General features: G+C 46.2%; 1 protein-coding gene across 2 annotated transcripts in view; it reads left to right on the forward strand.

The window, feature by feature from the left end:
* FCF1 (FCF1 rRNA-processing protein) overlaps nt 1-12,507 on the forward strand; it is a 114,375-nt gene that overhangs the window by 73,810 nt on the left and 28,058 nt on the right. For both annotated transcript variants that reach the window (XM_086937495.1, XM_086937496.1), the window contains exon 6: nt 5,300-5,387. In XM_086937495.1, coding sequence (XP_086793621.1) covers nt 5,300-5,387 — 88 coding nt within the window. The remainder of the gene's footprint in view (nt 1-5,299; nt 5,388-12,507) is intronic.

A 12,507-nucleotide genomic window follows, 5' to 3' on the forward strand; every position in this document is an offset into this window, starting at 1 on the left:
ATTTTACAGCAAGTACTTAGAACTGCTAGCTCCGCGACTCCAAATAGTGTATAATGAGGCCAAGACAAATGGCCAATTGCCCCAGTCCATGTGCGAAGCATTAGTGATCCCCTTGTTGAAGCCGGGGAGGGACAGCCACAGCCCTGCATCCTATCAGCCACTATCTATGTTGACCACGGACTACAAAATCCTAAGCACCATACTAGCGACCAGATTATTGCAGCACATGCCTGATCTAGTCCACAGTGACCAGTCTGGATTTATTCCCACGCGCAATACTACAATAAACATCCGAAGACTTATACGCCTGTTGGGGGAGCCGCTAACGGGAGCAGAAACACCCTTGGTACTATCAATAGACATAGAGAAAGCGTTCGATAGTTTGGAGTGGGAGTACCTGTACAAAGTCAGGCAGCGCTTTGGCCTTGGCGATTATATATTCGTTGGACGAGAGTACTGTACAAATCGGCAGTGGCGAGAGTGCGGTGGGTTCCCTCATATCGCATCAATATCCGGTGGGCCGAGGTACCCGACAGGGTTGCTCCCTGTCCCCCTTGCTGTTCGCCCTGGCAATTGAACCCCTCGCAGCTGAGACCAGAACGGGAAAACATTATGAGGGTATAGTCAGCAGAGGGGGCCCACAGTTTATCTCACTGTACGCAGACGACCTCCTGTTATTCCTTAAGCACGCGGAGGAGGCTCTGGAAGGGCCGGAGAGACTTCTCTCGCTTTTTGGTAGGCTATCTGGGTTGAGGGTGAACTGGTCGAAGACCTGCTTGTTCCCTCTCCGACAGGGTGAGGTGCGTCCTACCAGCCGTCCGCAGCTCAACTGGGAGCCCTCCTGTTTAAAATACCTAGGGGTGTACATATATCACACGGCAGCAGATATGCTGGAGGGCTATGTGGGCAACTGCATGCGAGCGCTGAAGGGCAGCATGTCTTTCTTGGCCACCCTCCCGCTGTCGGTAACCGGCCGAATCTCTTTATTAAAAATGATCGCTTTGCCGTGCCTTCTCTATTACTACCGCACGCTTCCTGTGTGGATACCCGGATCCGTCTTTCGACAACTGAAGTCGCTACTGATATCGTTTCTCTGGGGCACGGGCAGGCGCAGAATAGCTTTAACTACGCTTACTCGTCCAAAGGACGAGGGCGGCCTTGCGGTCCCGGACTTCAAGCTATATTTTCTAGCGGCACAGCTGCAGATATTCACGCAGGAAGTGGCGAGTGTGTTCCAAGGCCCGGAGCACGAGAGGGACGGAGGCACCCCGCGCCATATATTAGCTTATATCACCTTGCAGCAGAGACTCTCCATCAGCGATTTGACTATGGAGGAGCAGACGTTCAGACTCTGCTGGAGCCGCTCGCAACGCCGAGCGGGCGTGCGTCACCCATACGTGCCTTAGATACCGCTGGAAATGGTGACAGCGCTCCCTCACGGTGGGGATTGGTCACAACTACAGATCTGGGAGGACGCAAATGCTTGGCGACCTGTACAATGATGGCGTACTGATACAGTACCAGACTTTGCAGGAACGGTTCGACCTGCCGAGTGGGGGGCTACTTGCTGTACGCCGCAGTGACTGGGGCCATGCAGCCGCATTGGAAGGAAGGGCTCCTGGAACCCGCGACATCCATGGCATGCCAATACGCCATGATGGCAGCTGGCACCTATAAGGCGGTGACGTGCCTTTACTTTAGGATGCTGCGGGAGACATTGCAGCCCTTGACACTATTGAAAGCTAAATGGGAACTGGACCTCGATACAGAGATCCCTGACACGACCTGGGCGCAAATAGTGCGACGAGCACGGAAGAGCACGAGAAACGCGCGATTCCAGTTGATTCACTTTTATGTTCTCCTTAGAGCCTATTTAACACCTGGGAAAATTGGAAAATATTTTGGAGTGACTGACGCGGCATGCCCGAGATGCACTGCGGGAGGAGCGGAGCTGGGCCACATGCTGTGGGACTGCCCTCACCTGCGAGACTACTGGCAGGTGATTGGCGAGACACTCAACGAAGTGACAGACAGAGGACTACAATATGATAAGGCTGTTAGTATATTGCACTGGTTCCCTCACACACCCAAAAATAAGATCACAAGTAAATTTATTGATATGGGCCTCCTCCTAGCCAAAAGGGAAATAACGAGGGTTTGGAAATCTAGGACGAGCCCCACACACAGGCGATGGGTCAATGAGTTCCTGAAATGGGCAGCCAGTGAAAGTACACTCCGATATCAACTGGCTTGCCGTACATCAAATGATAAAGCACTGGAAGCAGCAGCTGCGTGGGAAGCGCTAGTGCAGGCCTTGCGAGACAGCACGTCGCTAGAAGAAGAGAGTACTCCTAACTTAGACGCTGAAGCACCCAAAAACACACCGGGTACATCTCTAAACTAGACACTTATTCACTCCTGACTGCACTAACAGATACAGATCAACCGAGAGCTCAGGCGTAGGTGGAGGGACTTGTAGGGAGGTGGGAGGGGAGTTGGGCCGTTATAAAGGAACGGGGGGGATTTAGGGAGGGGAGGAAAATAAAAGCAGACTAGTGAATCTCTAGCTAAATGGCTGCAACTGTTCATGTGATAAGGGGATTGGTGTTTTATTGCTTGATGCCGCCCGACCTCCGGGATGTGGGCTCGAAGGCCATGTATGAAGGTAAATGAAAAATGTCGGGCGTTGACGTCATGAGGACAGCGCCTATACGAATGTACTTTGTGTAACATAAGTCTGCAATAAGAACACATTTAAAAAAAAAAATCAGGCAGTGTAGCACACATGGTGCAATTTTGAGCACCAGATCACTTCGAAAAGACAACTCCAGCAACCTCAAGTTCAAATGAGACTTACCTGTGAGCTTTTTCTCCTCGAATGGCCTGGCTCTCCATTCAGTTCAGACAAGCACATCATTTTGTTCAGCTTGCACCACAAGCTGTCCATAATTAAGCTAGGTTGAAGTCCAATTCTGTTAGACTGACTATGGGGCAAGCAGAGGCTACTGGGCCACAGCGTTGGGGCTGGGGTCATTTGTCTGCGATGGGGTACATCCTAATGTGGCTCTACAAACTGGGCAAGTTATATCCTTTCAGCACTTGACTCTGTGGTAGCAGTGGTTACAGGCTTTTCAGGAGTTCATTAACATGATTGAAAGAGATTGGTTAGTGTTCTAGACATACACTATTACCCACACAGGATTACCCTAGCGTATGGATGTTTGGTAGATGGGTACAGCCTTACCTGGTAGTATTAGCCTTAAGACCAGACCCCAGGTATTTGATACTTAAGTGTAATGTAGTATTGAGTTTTACTGTGTAATAAGTACTTTTCGTTTTATCAAAGAGGATCACTTGGCTGAACATACACAATATTGCCTTCTTCAGAAGCCTGTGGATATCCACAATCTCTCCATTGTGCATGCTTGGTGAGTACCACAGCTTCACAGGTCTCTTCTTCAGTGGTGCAGACTCTGGCACATATGACCAAGTGCCACAGCAATCTCCACAGGATTACTTCAAGCACTCAAGCTGTACCTCAGGCCAGTGTTGGCCCTTTCTTTGGCAGTGCAGAGTAGTTGGGCTCTCAGACAAGTGCAGGGGCTGTGAAAATGACTACACCACCTGGGTCCGGTACTCTAGTTTGCACCTCCTTCAGGGACAGCTCGCATCTTTCCCCTTCTTCCAGGCAGTACTTTCTAGCTGTTCCAGGACAGGGAAAACTATTCTTCTTCCAGATCAGACTCCGGGTGATATCCCCTCACCTGGAAAGCTGGTTGTTAGGCAGGCCCCAACTTTGGTTGCGCAGTAGTCCTCTGTGCACTGTGTGGAGCACACCCTCCTTTGTTAGAGAGAACTTTGAACTGAAGCAAGTGGGTCAACAACTCCTGCTTTCATACAGGGATGGCACCTTTCAGAGCCGGTTTGGGGGTCAGTTCTCCTTTCATGTGTCCTCAGGCTATCTTACAGACACATCCTTTATCTGAAATGCTTCTCACAGCATCAATGTGTCTAGGCTTGTGCACCCACAAGAAAGGCACAACCCAGTGTGAGCAGTGGCACCTGATAACAGTTCCACTTGACACGAACAGGCTGCCCCTTTCAAAGAAACCTTCTGAATCTGATGGTAGGCACTGCTGTCCCATCCTTCACCACTACCATCCACCAAATGACAGTGCCAGGAAGACTAATCAACAGCCCTCTTAAGCAAAAGAACCTAATCGAATTTCTAAAAGGAAACCCGTCTCCTTTCTCCCTGCTTCACTGTCTGGGTTTCCTCCCCCTACACTTAGGAATGTCAGCAATATGCTTCCACTGTCTGGGAAAGTAGCCTTCCCTCCATCTTCTGTTCATGAACTGGCAAGGGGCTTCCAAAATGGAACACAACGGCCTGTGCTAACTCTGGTTCGCTTAGACAATGATTCAGAATGTAACAGGTTCCTCACACACAAAATACATGCATCCCTGAGCTCAGTATCTTGGCGCTGTACTCTAGTTCACCTGTTGTTGCAGAACTTTACATGAGTGGGCCAGTAAACCCCACTCATGACACAGATAAAAAGGTCTAGTACTGCACAGTTTTTAAAGCGCAGTATGGTTGTTCCACTGCACTGTAACAGGGACATTAGTCCTCTGCCACTATGAAAGGTACTCTGGGACATGTCCTGGATTAGACTTTTGTCAAAGAGCAGGTCTAGGTGTTCACTCACATGCTAGATTAGCATGAGGCTGGGCCAAAATCCCCAAAAACTGTATACCAGACATACTCAGTTTGGCATGCAGGGTGAGGCACGCAACTGTACACTATGGAGGGGACATTCCTGTAGGATCAAAGATGAGGTAAGCTGATAGCTTATCTTTAGGTTACTCTGAAAGTCATTAATCAAGCACTGGAGGCCATACACTACTACAGTCCATACAGCCAAAACTCAAGCACTTACTCGTACAAAGTTTGAAGATTACAACACTGGGCCGTTCTCGCTGTTAGAATATGTAATATTGGAACCCTTTCTGTTGACTAGTCAGTATATTGAACACTCGCACAGTCAGTATGTGCAACACTGCAGCACTCTCACTGTCAGAGTTCCTGTTGAAAACTAGATTTTCTCTAGCAGTCCATATATTCCCTGCTCTGTAGTGTGCATGTTTTCTTGTATTGTGTATTACACAAATTTGGTAGGCTACAATGCCTTTAGTTTCTGTTTGTACTCGCTGATTTGTTGTGTCCTTTTTCTCTTGCCTCTTGTGTCCTCTCACTGTTTTACAGTTTGACAGAAGCTTTTTCTTTCTCATTCCATAGAATAGCTAAAGACCCTCGGTTTGAGCGCCTGCCCTGCACACACAAGGGTACCTACGCAGATGACTGCCTGGTGCAGAGAGTCACTCAAGTAAGCCCGGTGTCGACATTCCAACATATACTTGCTAATCGTTATGTGAATGCTTCCTTACTTGGCTGCACGTGAGCAGCACTGTACAGATGCTACAGTTGTCTTTTCTAGTTATTATTGCTGTTTTCCTGATGGCATGTAACATAGTCCCATTCCCAGTACATCTTTAGGATAATTAGCTTTAGCTAGATTATTTGTCTTATTGTGAATCTTTATTCTTTGAGAAATGTCAGAATTTGGAAACAAGGTGGTTGCATTAAGATCAGAATAAGCCTCCTATTAATGGGTAAAGAGGCTGTTTGCAGTTCACATGGTGCATTTCGGTTATTATGTGACTTGCCCCTTTTTGACATCAGAAATTCGTCTTACCCAAGAGTGCACAGGTAGTTGTGTACGCCTGTGGATGCCTTGGATGCCTTGGATTGATATCCCTTTAGGCTTAGGCTTAAAAGAAAATGTATATATTGGTATTTGTCTGTTATTTTTGTTTGCTATAAAATTGTCACAGAGGGGCACTTGGGATGGGAAGGATTAGCCTACCACTCAGTCAACGTAATCTCTAAATTACATTTTGGAATTCAGGAGAAACTGTGAGAAAGTGCCCTCTTCATGCATAGTATGCCCCCACTTTTTGCTGAATTGCTGATGTTCTTTGACTGAGTGTGCCCTGGGCTCCTGCTAATCAGGTACCCAGTACCTATGTTCCATCCCTAAAACTGCATTGAAGCCTAAACCCAATTGGCATCCCTGGCCACAGGTGGGCCCCTGGTAAATGGTACCACAGGTACCCAGGGCAACATTCCGTCCATCTTGTGTGTTTTGCTGTTCACCCTATGTGGGAAGGGTATGTCCAGACGTGGGTCCCGTGCTCACTACGCCACTGGAGTCAAGCTATCCTGGCTGAAGACGGCTGATAGCCAGAAACGGGTCCTAGGAAGCTTGATTCCGGTCCAGGGAAGACATGGCTTGGCAGATCGGACTGGACTGTTCCCATGAGGCACAGGGTCAAGACTGATTTGCATATGGCCATGTCTGAACTGGGGTGGCTTGTGAGCAAAATAACAATGGATTCAACCCAGATCTATGACTGAGGGTGAATGTTTTGCCATTGTGCAACATTCCGTCCATCATCTTGTGTCTTTTGATGATAAGGGGTGTACCCACCCCAGGGAAGGGACCCATTGATCCCTGCCCTGTACCTACCTGTAACGCCCCTATATCTAGTATTTAGGGGGCACCCTGAACCTTGCTTCCTCAGGTCCAGAAACAACAAGAAAGAAGATAAGAAGGACTGAAGAGCCATGCAGAGCTAACAAGAGGACGAAGCCCACTGACTTGACCCCAGCCCTACAAACCTGCTCCTGCGAAACCCCTGTGTGTCCTGCAGCCAGCAACCTCAAAATCCCCGGAGGACCTGCCTGCCTTCACTTTTAAAGACTGCTTCTCCCGCGAACACCGGATTTGTTCAACTGCATCCTCTGGCAGCAGCCGGAGACCACAAATCCAGCCCACTCTGCACCCGATGAACCCGGCCAGAGCGGAAAAACACCACAATGAGGTCTCCCAGGCGATTGTGACCCAAGATCATGAGATCCCAGACCAGCCTCAAGACCCCAGCCGATGCCTGCAGCCTCAATACAGAGGACCCCTTCTACCGCGACCACGAGCGGGTAAGACTTTCCAATGGCAAAAGGCACCCCTGCACCTGACGGCCCACATGCCCAGTGTGCCACAACCAACGGTGCCTAGCCAACCCAAGACATCCCAACTTACCCCTGGAAGTGGTGGTCGCACCCAGAAGGTCTTCGTCCCCGAGCCTGCAGTGTTTCTTTCGACCGGAGTCTCTCCATTGAAAACAGGGCACCCAACGTCAAAACAGCACCCTGCACCCGGCCCCCCTACTGCTGAGGGTGCACCTTAGGTGCTTCTTTGTTTCCCTATTTGCCCTGAGCTAAAGTCCTGGAGCTTTGCTCCCACAACCCAGTGGCCTGCTTGCCAGCAGCCACCAACAGGAGGTCCCCTATGCCCAATTGGATAACATTGGGCCTCAACACTCTGCACCCGGCCGCCCTAGGGCCGCTGAGGGTGTAACAAGAGTGCATCACTGACCCTGGGGCACCCCTGAGTCTTACCCCAGACCCTTAACTCCAAACAGTCGATAACTTACCTTTGAACCGATAACCTGTTTTTCCTCCATAGGATACCATTGACATTTTTCTGCTAAAAAGTTTTAAGTGTGGAGTTTTGAAATCTAAAACTATTCTTTAAATATCACACGAATAACCAAAATGTATTTACTTACCTGTTTGCAGTAAATGTCCCAGTGCTGAATCTAGGTATCCAGCACTGAGTTAGAAAAGGAACGTAAAAAGTAACTTGCCTGTAATTTACTGAAAAAGCATATTCATTCCAATGTACTGTATTTGCTAAGTATTGCAACCTATTGCATCCCCTGTAAATCAATGTCTTAAAAATTAGATCCCTTTGGGAATTTTTGCATACACCACAACACTCCTGATTCTAGTCCACGTACCCCAACTCACAGCTAATACACACTCGCTCTCTAAATGGGAATTTCCAAGATTGAGTGTTTTATGAAACTTGCACTGTCAGCAATGAACTGTAGCATCTGCTGTATTATTACCTCTGAACAATACACAAAATTTCTAATTGAGCTGGGCCCTGTGATTTATGGACGGTTATACTACTATTCATCTATGTGATCGATTGATTTGGGTTAGTAGATCTATGGATGTATTTGACCCATTGGACCATTGCATGTGTTCCAACCCAACACTTTTATAGTATTTCAGCACCAGAGTTTTATAGCATGTGCCTGTCTGTCCACAGCTATCCTCTGGCAGGGTTTTGTGCATCACTGGCAGAATTCTTCTGATTCACCATTTTATTTTGTACCAGTCAAGTCAGTGGAGAAGAGATGCTAGACATACTTAAGCAATGTATGTTGTTGAATCTTGTATGTTTGCACTCTCCAATAGCTTCTTGGTGGCCAGGGGCTTATTGTCAGGCAGCTTAGTAGTCTGAACTCTGTAGCAGTTTTTCCCTCAAAAATAGTCCAAAACCATTAAACACAAAAGAGTCTGGGGGGTTTGGCTTGCATGTGTAATCAAAGCAAATTTGAAGGTTTGCATGTTGGAACTGACGACTCTTGAACAATATTTTTTGGTTTTTGCATGCACCCACTAGGTCCATGAGCTAGACCACTACTCTCAGAATTGAGATTTATGATCTGCTGCAGCTGTGGCTCTAAACTTCAATAAATCAGGAATTGTTTGAGTTAGGAAGGCCATTCTCTTTAGTTCATGAATTGGGATGTCTGCCTTTCTTCAACTGAACCCAAAGAACTCTGAGGTAAAGAGAAAAAAAGGTTGTGTCTTAATAGGGCTGGATTTTGGTAGATCCAGGACCCTCCCCCTGGGATACCTGGCAAGTCAGAGAGTCTGAAACCCATCACAATACTAATCCTGGAATGATCTTGCTAGCTCCTCAGTTACTAATTTTGTAACTATTCCTGGGAGATTCTGGCTGGCCGGATCTGCTCGGAAGTCGGGAAACTTCAGTTACAGGATGAGAGCCATGGTGCTGCCCCTGCTCTGGCAAACGCAAGTGGTGAGAGGGTGCCCAGTTCCCCTTTTTATTTTTGTGTGCTTCTTCAACTTACCCGAAGATTTAGATACTGATGAAGACCAGCTTTTGGAACGGGACTGGACCTTGGACTTGAGCATCTACTTAGACCGTCACGACCCAGAGTTCCCTTGTGATGGGTGTGCAGTTCCTGTAACACTTAGTCATGACTAGACCTAGTCATGGAGAAGTGTGGCTCAAATGGTTAGAGCAGCAGACCCTGATGCAGAGGTCTGGTCCGGGACCAGGGTTCAATACCCGCCTTGGCGGGTCTTGGGCTCAATTTCCTCGGACCTGTTAATTCTCGCCTCGGTGCCTATTCTAATCTCACTCTGCAACTCTGGGCAATAGCTTGCTTAATCTCCACAACGGCCCCAACAGCGCTGGGATGCCTGGCATCACCTTGGGGGTGCCCAGGAGTGGACATTCCACAGGGAAAAACCAGGAAGGGTTCCTAAGCGGTATACAGACAGCGCCGGGACACCTCCGTTAGATGTAGCTGTGCACTTTACAAATGGCATTTACATTTTTTACCGCAGGCACACCTAATTGGGGTACTGTCAAGGTTATGTTTTTTGTGACCATTCCTACAGGACTTTAAACCTGACGTTTTTGGAGGTGACATCCCTTGCACACTGAACATGTTTGCCAAAAAATACTTAGATAAGTATCTCTGAAAGACCAGGAAGAGCTCCGGATCCGCGTTTATTGGTGTGGAAAGAAAAGAACTGACTTCAGCATGCAAGAGGGGTGCCTATATAGGCTCTACCCGTCATTTCCATTGATTGGAACAGTGTCAATGCAAATTAGATAGCAACAATTTGCCTGGTTCAAAACAAACGAACCAGACAAACTTCGCCTACAGTAAATTAACAGATTGTACAAGTCTGCTATCAAAAAAGCAAAGAAAAAAATACTATTCAGACAGAATTCAAAATGCTAAATGTTCAAACAAAGAATTCTATAAATTCTCAATGAATTTCGTAAACCAAATTGGGTAGAATCAGCTCATCCCATTACTCTAGAGTTCACAGACAAACTGGTAAATCATTACACGGACTAAGCAGACTCTTTGGACTCTTACTTAAAACAGAGACGAAAGCATCAGCACTAACCCTCTTACAAAGCTACAATCCAAGAATACTTTAACCCAGCCTCTATGTTCCTTCCAACGCATTTCAAACAATGAATTTATGGACCTGGCCAAAGCAAGCAGACCTGTCGGCAGTCCTTCTGGCCAGTGTCCACCGCAAACCTTCAAGACAGTTCTTCTAACAGCCTCTGCTGCTACTCCAGTAAGGAGAGTCATCAACAACTCTTTAACTACCGGAATATTTCCAGAAGAACTCAGTCATACATACGGCCATTACTGAAGAAAATTGACTTTGACCCGCTGAACCCTGACAACTACAGACTGATTTCAAATGGACCTTTCCTGGGCAAACTGATAGAAAGAGCAGCTTTCGCCCAGATGTCACAATTCATTAAAGAGAATTCCATACTCTCAGACTTCCAAATGGGATTCCGTTCAGGAAGAGGCACAGAATCTGCCCTCCTTGCCATCTTGGATGACCTGAAGAACACAGTTGACTGCAACAGGGTTGCTGCGCTACTTCTTTTGGACCTCTCCGCTGTCTTTGTCACGGTTGACCATGCCACTCTGATACAAAGACTCCACAAAGCCGGCATAGAGGGGACTGCTCTAGACTGGATCACCTCCCACGTTTGCTACAGAACTAATGCCATCCATACTCCCCCTTTCTCGTCCAAACAGTACTTCACAAAAAAAAGAAGGGGTCCTTCAAGGCTCTATTATCTCACCCATGCTTTACAACATCTACATGAAGGCATTCCCAGCACTGATTAATCAATTTCACCTCCAGTGCTATAACTATGCAGATAGCACAAATACTCCTTTAACTGCAATGCCCCGAAGACATTGGAAACTCACCAATTTTCAGTTGTCTCAGAGCTATCTCAAATTGAATGCTTCCAAAACAGAAATACTCACATGTGGCAATTGGAAACATTATGACTCACTCGCCATGTGGCCTGATGATCTGGGAACACCGCCTAAAATATCGAAGGAAGTAATAAACCTCGGAATGACCATGACTCCAAGCTATTGATGAATGCCCAAGTGCATAAACCAACAAAATCAAACTTTGTTACGATAAAAACTCTGCGACAAATCTTCCCCCATTTGGAATTTCCACACAAAGTCCAGGCTACCATTTCCCTTGTTTTGTTCCAACTCTATTACGCCAATAGCCTCTATCATGGATCACCTTTAACCTCCATGAAAAGACTACAACGGATTCAGAATTCGGCTGCCAGACTACTCTTACATATAAAACCACATCTTCCCTGCATTGGTTACCGGTTGCCAGAAGATCCACGTTCAAGCTGCTTTGTATCACCCACAAAGTGATACATGGAACGGGACTGCTCATTCTCTGTTCAAGCATACAAACTATGGAACTCTTTACCCTCCCAACACAAGATCCACGGATGACCACCTATCTTCAAAAAACTACTCAAGAATTGGCTGTTCCCCACATAAACACCATACGCAAACAGATAGAAATATACATCATATCTCTCTGTATATAAGCATTTATTTGTACTATAGATGTGTACCTATATATGTTTATTGCTTTGTATAAACGTGTAGAATACTTAGGTTACATTTTCTTTATCATATATAGATATTCATTAGTTCTGCTTAACAAATGTACATATTACTGATAGTTACATTTTCCTATGTTTTTGACATGTATATAAGTGACTGCATAAATAAGTAAATCTTTTTATCATAACGATCTACAATTGCTTCACTATTGATTTACAAACAAAATAGATAAAACTAATTTAAAGTAGAACAACACTTAAAAGCCAGAGTTTATTTAATGCATAATGAATCTACGTGTACTACCTTCCTTTATGCATCTATATACCTTCCATGTACTTATGGATCTATATCTTTATTACTTTTGGATCTATATATTTATTTATTTTACTTATTTATTACTTTCTTCTAATTCAGCATATTCAATGCACTACCCTATTTTTCACCCTATACCGCTCTCAAAATATCCTCTAGTTGAACTCTGACTCATCTCAAACCTTTCTACTTCTCTTTCCAATGCAGTAGCCTATTTCTCATCCTATACCTCTATCAATATATCCATTACCTCCACTCTCTCATTCATCTCAAACCCCATACCACTACTATGATCCCCAAAATAACCCTTTAGAGACTCTTCCCTACGCCACCCCTCCTTGCATCATTTTATACCTCTATTAATCCTCCAAAACAAGCCTTGCTAAACTCTCCATCTGGCTCTTCCCCCTCCCCCTCCACCTCCCTTTTACTCATCCCAAGCCTCCTCCTACTGCTATGAGCTCCAAAACAAACAAAAAACGATCTAAATCCTTACCTTTTTGGGTCGGAGTGGTTTGGACCTGCAACTGA

This window comes from Lissotriton vulgaris, chromosome 9, assembly GCF_964263255.1.
Source record: "Lissotriton vulgaris chromosome 9, aLisVul1.2, whole genome shotgun sequence".
In the NCBI taxonomy this organism is placed as follows: domain Eukaryota; kingdom Metazoa; phylum Chordata; class Amphibia; order Caudata; family Salamandridae; genus Lissotriton; species Lissotriton vulgaris.